The 16,258-nt window shown below is 46.4% G+C and overlaps 1 protein-coding gene across 1 annotated transcript in view; it reads left to right on the top strand.

Annotated features, from left to right (window-relative positions):
- The first annotated feature begins 8,756 nt into the window (after positions 1-8,756).
- Positions 8,757-16,258, top strand: part of LOC111144551 (storkhead box 2) — a 101,053-nt gene continuing 93,551 nt past the window's right edge. The window contains exon 1 of the mRNA XM_022498879.1: positions 8,757-8,930. Coding sequence (XP_022354587.1) covers positions 8,765-8,930 — 166 coding nt within the window. The 5' untranslated portion in view covers positions 8,757-8,764. The remainder of the gene's footprint in view (positions 8,931-16,258) is intronic.

Consider the following 16,258-nt stretch of genomic DNA (forward strand, 5'->3'; position numbering starts at 1 on the left):
AAAAAAAGAGGAGACAGTGGACACCAGTGCCAAGCAAGAACCCAGAAATGACTAACATCGCCAATGGATTTTACAGTGTAGAGATCGTCAGTTACATTAGCAAGAAAAAAATTGTGTGTATAGTATTTAGGAATTAGATAATATTAGATAATTAGGAATTAGATAATAATTAGATAAAGGGCCAAAATATGTAGCATAAGTAATAAGTGCTACAGAGTTCAGAAAGGGGGAGGGTCCAGAAGTAAAACGACCTCACCGTTTCTGTGTGTGGAATCACCAGTCCATAAACCTTGAAGGTATACCTGATTCTCTCTCCTTGGTTTGTCCTCCACGCCCATCCCCTTGTAAGATCAGCTGTGTGGGTCTACAGGTCTAACCTCGCAGCATCCCGTCCACACTTCTCCATTCTTCCAGTGAGAACTCAAATTCAGACTCGCATCGTGTCAGCCACACTATTGCTCTAGTCTCCTAGCTGGTCTTTGGGCGCAGGTCTCTTTCTTTTCCAGGTAATCCAACACTCTATAGCTGGGTACTTTTTTTTTTTTTTTTGAAACAGCATTAGAGAGGTATAATTCAAATGCCATAAAATTCACCCATCTTTAAATGTTTGGTGTGTGTTGATACATTTGTGAAATTTTCAGCCGTGGCCACAGTTCGGTTGTAACAATATTTCCAGCACCGCACAAAGCTTCCTCCTGCCTGTTTGAGCCAGTCCCCTGTGGATTAAATTTGTAAGTACTACCCAGTTATGTCTCTCCTTTGCTCCATAGTCATTATGCCCCGTTTCCTTGTGAATTATGCACAGTCTCTTCGTCCTGAGTCTTAAGCCCTTCCTCCACCAACTGCCCTGAAAAACCTTTCTATCCCTGTTGCTTACTCTTTGGTACATCTCCCTACTTTCAGGTGGGTGAGACCATCAGCTTCCTCTGTTGATTTCCAACCCCGTGTTGTTGCTCAGGCTACTTTTCCGGTTGGTAGGAATGGAGTGTTAGAATGGAATGTTCATTAATATTCCTCCCTCCCTCCCTCCCTCCCTCCCTCCCTTCCTTCCTAATATACATTTAAGGAGCAAAAACTCCAGTGTCTGTAAACCTAAAAGGAATCTTAAAAAATGTGTTCTCTTGATCTTTCCAAATTCACATGCATCCTTGAAGGACCCCTTTCCCACTAAGAGCTGGGTGGCGCCTGGTCCGGCTGATTTGCTTCTGAGCGTGTTCCGTGCTCCTGGCCTCCCTGACGTTAGCCTGTGTTTTCACAGGTGATGAGGGAGAAGAGGTGTGCAACCACTGTGGGCAGGTCAAATGGCCAGTCGGCACTAGCTCACCCTCCTGGCAACAGTGCACGCACAAAACCACTTCTTGAGGGTGGCTTTGTTTCATGTCCTCCATTCTTTTTCTTCTTACCATTTCGATGAAACACACATAATAAAAACAGTTACCATTTCGATGACGTCTGAGTTAGCGGCATGAAGCACATTCCCATTGTTGGGCAACCATCAACCTCCAGAACCTGCTCGTCTTCCCAAATGGAAACTCTCCTCGCTCATCTCTAAGCCCCCTTCCCCACTCTCCCTTGGCCCTGGTGACCACGATTGTTCTGTGGCTGTGGGTTTGTCTACACTAGGTACTACCTCATTTAAGGGGAACCATACGGTCCTTTTGTGTCTGGGATCTTTCACTTCGCTTCATGTCTTCACCCACACGGGTTCACCCACAGTGTGGCCCGTGTCAGAATGCCCTCCTCTTTAAGGCTGAGCACCCTTCCATGGTCTGGGCAGCCCACCTTCTGTTCGTCCATTCATTGATGGGCACTCAGGCTGTTTCCACCTTCTCTGGACTCTCTTCTTGATCCCAGTGACTTTGACACTTGAATCCAGGTGTGCGAGGCGGTGAATGCCTCAGCTCCTGAGTAGGCTCTAGCTGGACTGGGTGTCGTTTTTGTCTTTCTTGTTTTGTGACCCCCTGAGCGGATGCTGTGTATTTCAACTCTGCAACTCAGCAACACCCACCGCATCAGCGTCCTCCCTGCTAGCAACCTTGGCCCCCACAGGAATCCAGTCTGTTCTGTTAATCTGATACAAAGCAGGGTTCACAGGTGAACAAAAGGATCTAGAAAGGATTCAAATTTTTAAAATGCTTCCCTCCCTCGGTGGTCAATGGTAATAACATTGGCTAGCTTTTACTGATGCTTTCTACATGTTAGTAGTGAACCTCAAATCCTCTCTACAAGATTTGAGAGAGATATTGTTACCATCACAAGTGACAAAACAAATGGAACTCAAAGACTAACTTGTCCAAGGGAATGCACGTATCCTGGGCATCCCCACGCCGTGCTGCCCTGCGTGACTCCACCTGCCATCAGTCTGGCATCGAGACACGCGCCGCATCACAGTGGTGCCAGTGCCCTCCGTCAGCAGGCCTCCCAAACTCAGGCCCCTCTTGGTTACTTCTCCTTGGTCAATCTCTCCATCTCTGTACGTCACTGTCTTTGAGGGTGTTACTCGCTGACAACCACGACTCATTACGGCCCTGGAGGGAGTGAATGGCAAGTGACAAGGAAATGTGTTTTCTTCTGTGGATTTACCACTTCTTGGGCTGTTCCAGCCACCACCTGTCTAGCATCTTCTAAGAAAGACCATACGTGCTGGAGCCTTCTGTTAAAATTGTAACTAGCAGTTTGGAGCCTGGATTAAGGAAGACAACATGTGGGCACAAGTGCCCTGGGGTTAGAGCCTTGGTCAACTATCTCAGTTAGCCCCCTTCGGAGGCCAGCATGTCCGGTGCCCTATGGATGCGCAAACATGTATATATAGGGATGCAGGAGTGTAGATATGTGTCCCATAAGAAATTCCCCCAATTTCCCATCTCACAAGCCTCTGAACTAGCTCTAGTCCTTCAGGGGCATGCTCTTTTCCAGATTTACAACCTCAACCACACAACTGCCCGACTTCAAGGGTCCTTTTTTTTTTTTTTTTTAAAGATTTTATTTATTTATTTGACAGAGATCACAAGTAGGCAGAGAGGCAGGCTGAGAGAGAGAGGGAGAAGCAGGCTCCCCATTGAGCAGAGAAGCCCAATGTGGGGCTCGATCCCAGGACCCTGGGATCATGACTAGCCAAAGGCAGAGGCTTTAACCCACTGAGCCACCCAGGGCCCCCCCCCTTTTTTTTAACTAGTCAGCTCATTAGTCAAAGTAACCTATTAATATCATCTGCAAATCATGTTTTTGGAAGAAGCAGAAAGAGAAATTACTATCAGACTTAGAATTTGGATTTTTAGGAGTGCCTGGGTGGCTGAGTTGGTTAAGTATCTGACTCTTGATTTCAGCTCAGGTCATGATCTCAGGGTCGTGAGATGGAGCCCTATGTCGGGTTCTGCGCTGGCCATGGAGCCTGCTTAAGATTCTATCTCTCCTTCTACTTAGTATCTCTCACTCTAAGAAAATAAAATAAAAAGATCAAAATAAAAAATTAAAAAATTTAAAGAATTCTGATTTTTGTTTGACAGATACTCTAATCACAAAGTTCCAGGCACGTTATCACATAACAGACATGAATGATGCTTTCCTTTCTGCACACTTAGATCTCTTACCATTCCACTCATACTTGGGCAGAAAAATGAGGCCACGGGCAACTTTGGCTGCAGCTTCAATGGAATGCCCCTTATATGTTCCAGGTTGAGGAGTCTAATATGCCACTGGGAGTTGCCAGTGTTCTATGAGTTGGCTTCCCTGCATCCTAGGATACTGTGTGCTTAGGAAGTGCCGGTCTGAAATTTGTCTCTTCTAGGCTATAGGGTCAAGGCTTAGACCTGTTACCACTTATGTTTATATTAATGTTTATTTCTCACTCATATCAGCCTTTACTCCAGTGATTCGGTTTCTCCCCGATCTATCCCATGTTCAGTCTGTAGTCAGTATGGGCTTTCTACTGTCTGAGGGGGGCTTTCTGTGCACAGTAAAGATTGTTTACAGATATTTAGGTCTTTAATTAATGTTCAGTGTGCTAGAGGTGCAAATTCAAAAATTGGATTTTCTTTTACTAGAGATACACATTGAAAAAATAAAAATGTACTGAAGTTTTTAGATTCAGTTAGCTGTGTTTGTAAATTAAAAGAATAAAATAAAATAAAAACTGTAACTCTTGGGGGAACTTTGAAAAACATTTGATTAATTCAAATTTAGACTAAAGTCCCTCTACTCAAGGATTAGTTCCATTTAGAAACATAGTTAAGCACATTCCCTTAAAAACTTAAGTTGCAGGGCACCTGGGTGGCTCAGTGCGTTAAAGCCTCTGCCTTCGGCTCAGGTCATGATCCCGGGGTCCTGGGATCAAGCTCCGCATGGGGCTCTCTGCTCCGCAAGCAGCCTGTTTCCTCCTCTCTCTCTGCCTGCCTCTCTGCCTACTTGTGATCTCTGTCTGTCAAATAAATAAATAAAATCTTAAAAAAAAAACTTAAGTTGCATTAATAAATTTGGTATATGGAATTTTTAAAAAGCTGTTAGTATGTATGACTGGGAAGATTTCAAACAAAATCTTCCAGACGACTAACTCTGGCTTCATTAGTCATCTAATACATGCCAAGCGGTTCTAGCCACTGGAGATGCAGCTATGAACAAAACAGAACAATGAGCAACAATGAATAAAACAGAAAAATTATTTGCCTTCATGGAGTTTATATTCTTATAACTCTTAAGTTCACTAAACTCTTATAAACCTAATAAGCTGAAGTTTTAAATGAGAATTTCAAAGTCAGAATTCTTAATACCTTTCAACTTAAAGTTTACAAGTCTAAAATCAAGTGTACATTTGAATTAGAATCGCAAAGCAAATGTGTACCTAATAAATGTCTATAATCTGATAGTCTCTAATCTGATATGTAAATACCAAGTGTACAAATGATTCTTAAGCCTGATTTTAAAAAGCACTAATACTGTAAACCTGGTTTGCTTTATCATTTCTCCATTTATTTCTAAACTTTTGAGTACTGAATACTGGATTATGTAACTGAGCTTCTGTGAGGTTCCTAACCCAGTTCATAACCCAGATACATGATCATCTCATGTAGGTTAAGAGACTTGAAACTGGTGGGATGCAGGACCTACAGATCGCATACGACCAGAGTGAATGTTTCCATAGGACAGTGGACACGCTGAGCCTGATTTTAGCAGTGACTACGGTAACAGGGGATTCCACGTCCACTTTTTTCCAGACAAGATCGGTTTCATAATATGCTGTTTGCTAGATTCAAGCCTTAACTTCATAACCTTTTTTGACGTTGTCGTCTGATTTGGATGGATAAATTACGTAACTGTCCCTACCTCGCCTACTTGACCATCTGACCCCTTTCAGCTGATCCAGCCCTGTTCTGATTCTTCTGTGTCTGGGTCTTTGACCTTGCCTTCAAGGGTACTCTGTTTATGGGCGCTAGACAATGCCACTCCCTGCAAGGCCAGCATTCAGAGGTGGTTGAGTGTAGCTCTCCTCCCCAAAGCTCCATCGACTCACCCCAGTTTTTTCATACACACAGTGAATATTTTCTCAGTTTTAGATCAAGGACAATTCAAGCTTGCTCTCCAGCAAATTCCTGGCTGACCCTTTCCTTCAAACAGATTCCCTCTGCTGAGCCCCTTCTATATAGAAATTCTAAAACTATCCCTTGCTTCTTTGCTTAAAACCCTTCAGCAGTTCACACTGCACTTGGGATAGAATACAAAGCACTTAATGCAAGTCCTTACATGATTTGGCTCTCGCCTTCCTCCATGACCTCATCACACGCCTTTCTCTTATGCTCCAGTTCCAGCCACACTGGCCTTCTTTAACTTCTTCCAACAGAAGCTACACTTCTTTCCTACCTCAGGTCCTTTGCATGTGCTACTGTTCCCACTTTCTGAAATGCCGTTTTCCCTACTCTTTGCTTGGATGACTCCTCATCCCAGTCTCAGATGAACTGTCATTTTTTTTAATGGAAGTTTTTCTTCTTCGTAGAAAGTGTCACACTTTGTGCATTTCTATGCTTACTACCGAGACCATAAGTTGTGTGGGGCTGTGTGTGGTGTTCTGTTTGTCCAGCATGCAGCACAGTGCTGGCATATTCTAGATAGTCAGTAATTCTTTGCTGAATGAGTAAATACCACAGTGCCACAGCAATCACCATTAGCCTTCAGTCATAACTGTAACAATCATTCATATCACCACTTTTGGCTCATGGGAAGTACTGAGTAATCATATGTTGAATTGGATTGAGCTATCTAAATGTCAGTATCTCGAGCAGTCATTAATACAATTATTTTATATTACCTCTATGTTTCTGGACTCATTTAGTCTTCTATAGCTTCTAATGCAGTAGCCTTTCTGTTCTTACAGTAAAGAAGACATTTTAGCAAAATGTGCCTTTTTGGGGGACTAGCCTTTCCTAACTTTTTAAAAGTGCCACTGACCGTTAGCTAATAGTCTTACAGATAGTACTCAATTTTGTTAAGTGTAAATATAAGTTCCGTATGATACTTAGTGATTTTATTTGTTAGCTTGTTTGTTTACCTCCCAGCATCCCAAGAGATGGATTAGTTCCGCTGGCTCCAGGTGACAGAGCGCAGCCTTAAGACACTGAATGGAAGCTCTAGTTCTAGATTATCTAATGCTTGTGGCTTAAGCCCCGCCCCCTCCGCATAGTTCTTCAAGAACCTTGCAGCGCCCCTCCCATTCAAACCTCGGAATAGCATCGAATCGCGTTAGAACTCTTGAGTTTTAACCATTTAGATCCTTAGAGCCTGCTGTTTTTCTGGGTTTTGCTTTGTTTTTTTGTTTTTGTTTTTGTTTTGCTGTATCAGCCTGATAAGATCAGAGCCCCATAAAGATTTCATATCCTTGTCTCTGCACCTTGGCAGCTGTGGCTACGAAACTACAGCATTTAAAAAAAAAATGATTTTGAACGTTGCATCGTTAGTGATTTTTTTTAAAAGCGCAAAAAAGATAAAATAAAACAATGCTGGAAAAGAAAAATCATGTTTATTTGTGCTGCTTATCACGCCCGGGCATTTTTGGAAACCCAAATGGGGGTATGAGCGTTTTTGAAAAAAAAAACAAAAAAACAAAACAAAACAAACAAACAAAAAAAAACAGCAGCGGCCCAGCGTCGTCGGGGTTCGCAGCATTGTGACCGCGCGCCTTTAACTCGGAGTGACCTCGGCGTCCCGGGCCCCGCGCCTCGGCTGGGGCGGCGCATCCCCCCCCCCTCCCCTCCCGCGTCGCGCGCATTGTTGTCCTTCAGCGATTGGTTGCTGGACCCGAAGCAGCTGTGCAGAGCCGGGCGGTGTAAAGAACCTGAATGCAGGTTAGCGGGCGGCTGGTGACTCACACGGGGGATCGAGGGCGAGAGAGGAAGAGCCGGAGGCCGCCACCTCTGCGTCTCCCAGGCGGCGTGGACCAGGTGCCCCGGCGTTTGCGGCTGCCGCAGGGGCCCCCAGTGGCGCCCCCTCCTCCGGCTCTTGCCGGCCTCGGGGTTGGCGCAGGTGGGCCAGGCAGGGCACCGCAGACCTCCCGGTTCCCACCGAGGGGGTTCTCGCTCTCTCCGCGAGGGGGAGGGAGCATCCTAGAAATATGTAAATATCCAAGCGCTGACTCCAGGCCGGGGTACCGGCCCACGGCCCCCGCGCCGCCGCAGACTGTTTTACATGAAAAAGAGAAGCCTGCCGCGATCGGTGCTCTAACTTAAGGCAGCTCGGTGATTAGCATGAGACTGGGCGGCTGCCCTGCTTCCTGCCCTTCAAGAGCCGTTCTGCGCGCTCGCGACCGAGCGGCGGTGCCACCGTGCGGGTGTGGATCGGCAGGCACGGCCTCGTTGGCAGCCATGGCTCCCGACGCCCCCTCGGCCAGTAAGTAGGAGCATGCATGTGTAGGGGGGCACACGCGTGTCGGCGCGCGAGCGCGCGCGCACACACGCACGCACACCACCCTGAGCCTCGCAAGGAGGAAGATTGACGAGGCGCTGCAGTTGCGAGGACGACTCGGGCTCTTCCTGGATTCCGCAGGAGCCCGCCTGCCGCAGCTGCTGTCTGCAGAGCCGGCTCGGCTCCCGGTGCACACGCGCCCCCCTTCCGAGCCTCTGTAATGAAGACTGCCTCCCGAGGACTGCAGGGGAGGCAGAGCCAGCCTGCGCCCGGGACTGCGGGCCGCGCGGCCGAAAGGCCCTGGGGGACACGACCTGGACCCTGTCAGCCCCACGCCTCGCTCTGAGCCGCCGGGTGCCGAGGGCCTGCCGCCGCCCCTCCGGCTTCCCGGGCGCCCGATCCCGGGTCAGCCCCGGAGGCCTCGGGTTCCTCATTTGTTTGGGTCTTTTGTGCGGTGGCTCACAGTTGGCTAAGCACTCCTGCGCTGAATCGGGCCATTGTCTGCGCTCCCATTGCTTTCACGCTGCAAGTCTCGGCGCCCCCACCCCGCCCGCCCCCTCCCCGCCTCCTCCTGGCCGGGGAGCCTCCTAACGTGCCTTTCCCCCCAGGAATCTGGAAGCTATAAGCCGGGCGGATTGCAAATGAAGTGTAATGCATTGTGGGACGTGTGTAAAATCGGAGCCTTCGCCGTGGGGGTGTGTGGGGGCGTGGGGAGGGCCGGACCCGCCGCTGGCGGTGTAGACGCCGGCGAGGAGGGGCTGGGAAAATGTGCGCAGAGTCCGCCCGGGTCGTGCCCGCCGTAGACGGATGAAGCAGCGCGCTGCGCCCCGGCGCTGAGGCCCCCGGGATCGGGGCGGCAGGTCGCGCGCTCCCCACCATGAAGAAGACCCGGAGCACAACCTTGCGGCGAGCCTGGCCTAGCTCGGATTTCTCGGACCGGGCCTCGGACCGCATGAGGTCCCGCAGCGAGAAGGACTACCGCCTGCACAAGCGCTTCCCCGCGGCCTTCGCGCCCCAGGCTTCGCGGGGCTACATGACATCAGGTGGGTACCCGCGTTTCTGTGCCCCCCTCCCCGGGCCGGGTCCGCGGGGCGCGCTCGGTGCGCCGCCGCTGCCTGGGTGCTTAGGTGGGAGGACGGCCGGTGATGGATGCGCTAAGTTATGGGGAAAGCAGGGAAAAATTAGCTCCCATCCACCATTTTGTACCTCGGCAAGATCCACAGCAGGCCCTCTCAATATGGGGTTGGAGAGCTATTAGTTAGGTAAAATGAGGGAGGGGGCCGTGCCGGGCGTTTTGGCTGCAGGAGATAAATAACTGCAAGCTTCTCGCGCGGCAGCCTCCGGGAGCTTTTGTGGCCGCCTGCAGGACCGAGCTGCCGGCTCCTGCCTTGTGGCCAGTTATCCTAGTGGGTATTTCAGCAGCCCCGGGTTCTTAAAAGGGAACAGGTTCCGTGCACGGTTCTGGATGGCCTGAGTCGGGGAAGAGCCCCCACGGACGCCGCTGGCTCGTCCGAGGTGCACGCGGAGAACTCCGTTGGCGCTCATTGAATGCATTCCGTGGGGTCCTGGTGTGGATGCGGATGGAACGCTCCCATGATTCGGTGTGGATCTAACGTGTGTGGCTTTGAATTAGGCTGTGTGGAAAGCATGGAGGCTGTGTTTGCATGTCAGGCAGGAAGGGCGAACACAACGGTACACGGGAACGAGGGCTTCAGGAAAGGGCTGATCATCGTAAAACGCAGTGCTGTTAAAAGCGTTTCGGAAGGAGTCGGTTCCCTTTTGGCAGTACGACGGAATGCTTTGGTTGTGACTTGGGAACCCAAGGGATAGCGTACCGGAGGAAATGCCGAGGGAGGAAAATCCTGGAACTCCTTCCTTGTTTTCTCCTTACTGATTGCCGACCACTTGTACGCAGTGATGTAGAAGACATCAATTTCTGTTCGTTCTTCATTTCGAAAGAATTAATTTTCTGCCGAAGGTGATGTGATGGAAGAGCTGAGGCTGTATTTGAAACCACACACTATTCGGAATCATTCTGAGCCCTGTCCTAACTGGCAAGATTGCTTTAAGCTTGTGGTTGGTATTCACAGTGTAGCTCTGCTATCTTTCCCCTAAAACAGTAAGGTGTTTTTTTGTTTTGTTTTGTTTTTTTTTTTTTAAACAGGGGCCAGGATCTCATGCTTTAAAAATGTCTTGTGACCACATTTCCATAAATATAAAACCTAAATAAAATAACCACCTTTATTATTGCAAAATCTGGCAACAGAAGGATGTTGTACTATTTTGGCAATAAGACTCCCTTGATTTTTCTCTTTCATGAAAAGCCAGATTTGCCAAGTGACAAGGACAGTTGATACTTTAGTAATTTCAGTTAAACACTGCTGTGGTTGCTACATTCTTCAGACTTGGGATAGTAAATTTTGAAACACACCTAAGTTGAAATCTAACCGCAAAACACATATGTACATAAACGCATGTCTGCACGGAGTGTTTAGATAATCCCAGGTTTCAAATGGTTGGGTTTGAATGTCTTCATTCCACACTGAATGGCTCCCCTCTTTTTGAATCCCTCTTCAGCAACCGGTACTGACCCCAGGTGTTAGGCTATAGGAGGGCAGGTGGTCATAATTTCTTCAGCAAACCTGTGAGTTCTTTATCAATTTCAGGCATATTCCCATGGAGCCTGTTTTTATCTGTCTTTGGCTTAGTTCATTACCAGCACATTTTCATTATTTGCTAAAGTACTTCTCTGCAAGGTCTTTTTGAGGGCTCGGGGAAGAAACTCTTAATTTTATTTGATTCTCTTTTTTTCTTTCATTTCTTGATCTGCAGATGGTAAGCTGGTCTTAGAGTGATATTGAAAGATAAGCTGTTTCAGGTTGGTGGTTTTCTATGCCGATTGAACGTTAGGTACCCACGGAGAAAAGAAACACGAGAGATGGGGCAAGAAGAGCTGTCATTCATTCAGCATTTTCTGGAGTGTCCCCTAAGAGCAGAGTGCCTTGCTAGATTCTCATGGGGTTATAGGGTTGGGTATAATATGGTTTTTCCCAGGGACGGAAAGCTATCATTTATGCATCATTGGAAATGTTAGCTAGAACATGGAATACAAGATATTGGTGCTAATGGAGGGCAATAGTAAGATAGTAATATTAAGACAGACACTTACAATGAACACTGGGAGAATGGATGAAATCAGTCATGTGCATCTTTTGTGTGTGTGTGGGGGGTATCTTATCAATTTCCTTCTCAAATATGGCTCTTTTCCAAATCCGAGCCTTGATAGGAATAGAGGGTATACTGAAACATGCAGAGATCATTTACAGGAAGTTCTTCCTCTTAAGAAATGTAAAGGAAATCCACTTGTATCAAGTTAGTGACTCTGGATACAAACAGAGCCTTTGTCACATAAAATGGAATAGAAAATGAAGCAGCTGAGAAACCCATGAGTCTTTTCATATTTCTTCTTTCTGTTTGTCCAGTCATTTGGGATGATGATGACTGGTATTATCACAGTTCATTTTCACTAAGAAGGGCTTTTGTGTTACTGAGTTCAAAGGACAAGATAAGTTATCCAGTTACTTAAGGAACTTAAAATAACTTCAGCTGAGACTCTTTTTAGAAATCCATCCCCCCCCCAACAAATACTCCTAGAAAATATGGGGGGAAATTAATTAATTAATTAATTAATTAATTTTTAGCGTTAGGAAAGGAGGAAGAGAGAGAGAGAGATCCTTGGAAGTGTTAATAGCTGTTGTTTTTGTTTGGCATACCTGTCATGCAGTAGATACTGGAAGTTTCACTCTGTTTATTAAGGCAGAATTGCAGGCGTTCCATAATAGCTTTCTAATGAGACAGCACCATTTCAAACAGCCCTCTCTCCACTCAGAAGTAATTACCAGTTTGAAATGTGATTTATAGCAATAGGCTTGACATTTAGCCTGGGCTTTTTCATATAGCTTCAGGATAAACTACATTGAAACTCAAGAGGTTCGGATAGGCGCATATAAAACTTAAAAAGAGATCCTGCTTCTTACAGAAGCATGGTTCAATAGAGAATTGTGAAACTTTAAATCTTGAAAACCACGGCTTTTATGACCATGTAAGCTCCCAATTCATGCTACCAAATCTAAAATAATCCTAAGAATTCACAGGCCTCCTCCTGGCAACCAGCAAGTCCTGGGGCCATGGGATGAGCTCATTGTTCATCTTGAATATTAATTTCCCATTGGTAGTTTCTGGACAGAAGGGGGGAAAATCTTGCCTTTTGTTCAAATCAAAATGAATAACTCAATGTGCATTGCATTCTCTGAAGAAGAAAAGAGGTTAGATCAAATGGAGGTGGGATCATTCTTTTGCGTTTTCTAAAACTAGAAATGACTATAGCAATTAACTAGAGATAAAAGTAAACCTCCCTTCCCAAAGAGGGAAATAGCTGTATAATTCCTAGTGCTTTACATATGAAAACATGATCCCAGACCTCCATGGGATAATTTTCAAGGGGCCAAAGCTTTTGTTGGTGAAACTGTTTAGAGCCGTGTCTGTTAATGGTGTGACCAGTGACCTCTTCACACAAATCAGGCTACTGACTCCATTTTCTTCACTGCCTTCTTCCCTAGCCCTGGGTGTTCCATGTGTAATGCCACCAAGTTCGGGGGCGTTCTGTAGATCCGGTTTGGAAAGTAGTTTTTCCATGAGACTGGTTCTCCAGGGCGTGTTCATAAAAGGGGGTTGCTTAACGGGAGATACTTCCAAAGTCATGGCTCTTGCAGACGGATACTTGGCATTTTAAAGAATAGGAAAGCAGACAGTTTTAATATTATGGCTTTAAAGGATTTGGAAAGGCCCAAATAGACATGTTTTAAGAAAATTGAGATCAGGTTTGTCTGCCCGTCTTACTAATACCATTGGTGGGGAGGAATGACCAGCCCACCACTTTTGATGAGCATATTTGTTTTCATTTTATAGAAACGAATTCTGGGGCACAGCTGATGGCGTGTCCCAGTTCCTTATGTTCTGTTATTTTAAGAGACGTGAGAGTTTTCTGGGAAGGGAGGATGGACACTCGAGGTTCTAATCTGAGCCTGCCACCAACCAGCTGTGTCCCCAGCGAGTAACATGACCTCCCTTACCGTCTGTAAAGGGTCCGTCTGGTCCCCACTTCCATTACAGAATTGGGCCCCGTGGTGCCTCTGTAATGAGCCATCACAGGACTTCCGAGCACTCACACAGAAATCGTTAGATATAACCTTTGCCCTTTCTGCTTATTGGAGTCATGTGCTTCCCCATATGTGGGATATGCGGGCACAGTGCTCATTTTGCAAGAGAATCCTAATTCCCGCCATCCCCCAGCATTGCATTAAATATGCCCAGGGCTTGTCCCGGCAATCAGAGTAATGGGGGTGGGAGATGATGGACGGAGCTCTAATCGTATGCAAGTCTTAATAAACAGCATCCTGTCGCCTCCTTTCCCCTCTTTGCAGAGATCCATTTCCAGCCAGCTACTCCAACTGTGTTTTAATTTGAAACTACCTGTGTTGACTCCTTTCATCAGGCCAGTGGAAGTGAGGAATATTACACTTGGTGGTGAATGACTTTATTCTTTATTTCCCAGGAGAACATGAATGAGCTCACAAAAGGTCACCTCTCTTGGTATTTCAATATCTTTTACACTCTCGTGAACGTTTTTATTTGAAAAAAAAAAAAAAGGAATATGAGTATATTGTATAAAAAGCCTTCACATTTTTATACCCGGAGAGTAATTCTGGCTTAAATTCCCTGTGCCCCAGAGAGTTAGGACAGTTCAGACAATAGCATATTCTTTGGTACACGATTGCTTATGAGCAGTTACAGTTATAACCAAGAAACAAAATCTGGTTAGATCCTCGCTAGTGGCATAACATGCTGACTTTCGAATTTAGGACAGGCTTTTGGAGATCGGTCCTAGAAGCTGCGTGGAGCTTCCTCTGTACGGGATAGAGTAGAGGTTTTCTTAGAGTTCGTAAGAATGTAGGCGGTAGTCAGCTCTAAATTAACCTTAGCCGCAGTAACTCCAGAAAGAAATGACATGGGTAATTTTTAAGTAGATAGTAAACTTTTCCTTAAGTAGTTAATCCCCAGACTATTTTTATGTGACATTGGAATGTGCAACCAGTTGGTCAGAAAATCCATTTTCTACTGCTTAAATATTTCTAAAATCCGCCCTTCCTTCTTCCTCTGTGTCGTTTAAATCTTCCTCGGTTCTGTTACGGTATCTTCCAGACTGACCTCTCTTCCAGTCCGGTTCATCCTCCCTGTGTCCCCGGAGGGCTTTTGTGTTATTGTTACATCATTTCTCTTTTCAGTGTTTCTCATCCCTGTGGATGAATTCCTAGAACAAGGCTCTTCGTGGCATGACCTCCCCCACCTTTTCCACCTCTCCTTCCAGTGCGTTCCCCAGCACCCGGTACCCTAGGCTCGGGAGTCTTCCCTTCAGCAATATCTTGCTGCCGTGTCGTGACTTTTCGTAATGCCTCCTACCTTGCCGAGAATGTGCTCCCCTTCTTCAGAGGTCTGATGGAATCCTATGAAACCTTCCAGAAGCAGCTCATACACCCCCTTCTCTTTCCATCTTCCTCTGTGTCCTTTTTGGAGTAAATCACTCCCATGACATCCGTTCCGTACATCTGTCATAGCCACGTGGCCACGTCAGGTCATGCCACGAGTTCCCAGGTGGGTCTCCTGTCTGAGCTGCTGAGTCCCTGGGCGGCAGTCCATATTCTACTGCTGGCTCTCTTCTGCCAGCAGCGACAGAGCTTGGCACAGATCGGTACTCCATAAACGTTTATCGGAGGAATGAATAAAATATGACTTCTCTTAAAAAATTGGGAGAAGATGGGGCAGCTCTCCATGAAACGAGCATTAGAAAGCAGTAAATAATAGGATATAATCAAGAGTCAGGTGGAGTGGTTGGTACGGTTGGTGTAAATGGAATGGGAGTTCCGGGAATGGTGTCCGTTAGCAGAGGCTGCCCAGAGGGAGGATTTCCCTGTGTCCCAAAGGACTGCCTGGGTAGGATTTCGGGAGACAGGGAAGGAGGCGGATGAGGGGAGGTTGTTGATGCAAGAGGAACCAAGGATGAAGAAAGGAGCATTTCAGGAGAGGTGTCTGTGGTGGCTCGTGGGACAGATGGGAGAGAAGAGGATCTCCAGGCCGGGAAACCAGCGAGGATGTGGCCGAGGGGGCGAATGTGATCAAGCCATGAGAGGATGAGCGATCACCGCAGACCAGTGCTCCCAACACTGCTGGGCGTTAGCCTACTGCCCCCAAGACTTTAAAACCATGTCCACACACCACCCATATTATATGCTTAATATTTTTCCTTCACTTTTATTGACATTTTTATTGACATGAATTAAAAAGATTTTGTATTCTGTGTGAAATTGCCGGTTTCATTTGATAATTTTATTTTTCTAATCCCCACTAAACTCATTAACCTATTACTGTTTCAGTTAAAATAGTCAACGAAGTGCCGCTTCACCTACCTGAGTCGTACTCATGCCAAGGTGGTAGAAAACCTGTATCAGCCGAGGAAGAAGGGATGGGACTGAAGGGGAAAGGGAGACTCTTCGAGAACAAGGAACTGGACATTCTTTGTAACTGGATTTAAGAGGTTAAAAAAAAAAGAAAAAGAAAAGGGACACCTGGGTGGCTCAGTCGGTTAAGCGTCTGTCTTCAGCTCAGGTCCTGATCCCTAAGTCCTAAGAACGAGTCAGGCTTCTAGCTCACCAGGGAGCCTGCTGCTTCTTCTGCCTGCCGCTCCCCTGCTTGTGTGCTACTCTCTCTCTCTCTCTCTGACAAATAAATAAATAAAATACTAAAAAAAAAAAGAAAAGAAAGGTAAAAAAGATTTGTGTTAGAAGAATGTGGTGTATGGCTAGGAAACAGGGGCCATGGAACCAATGACGAGTTCCATTTTGGATGTAAGGGGCTAGTAAGACACACAAGTAACAGGAAAGGTTACAGATATCATCGGGGGGGTCATCCTCTCTTAGCCATGTTTGTTGAGAACACGAGGATAGCTTGGCTTTGTTGTACAGCACGTTCCATTTTTTAGAGGGGAGCAGAGGACTGACTTATTTTTATTTCCAGCAGATGGAGGGTGAGTTGGATTCGGTTCACTTTGACTCCTCATTGGGTTTCTGCAAATGTGGGGAATCAAGGTTAGGATTGCTGGGAGATCCTCTGCTCTCCCATTCTTAACAGGGAAGTGCTTTTCAGTGTTAGGATCTGTTTTATCAGTGCTTGCATTTACCCAGAAGCCACTGTGTTGATAAAAGGGATATATGTTTGATGTGTATAGTCAGGTGTGAAAAGGTTAGAGCTGTGCACG

The sequence above is a fragment of the Enhydra lutris genome, unplaced genomic scaffold (assembly GCF_002288905.1).
Source record: "Enhydra lutris kenyoni isolate GAN:26980312 unplaced genomic scaffold, ASM228890v2 scaffoldscaffold11, whole genome shotgun sequence".
Lineage (NCBI taxonomy): Eukaryota > Metazoa > Chordata > Mammalia > Carnivora > Mustelidae > Enhydra > Enhydra lutris.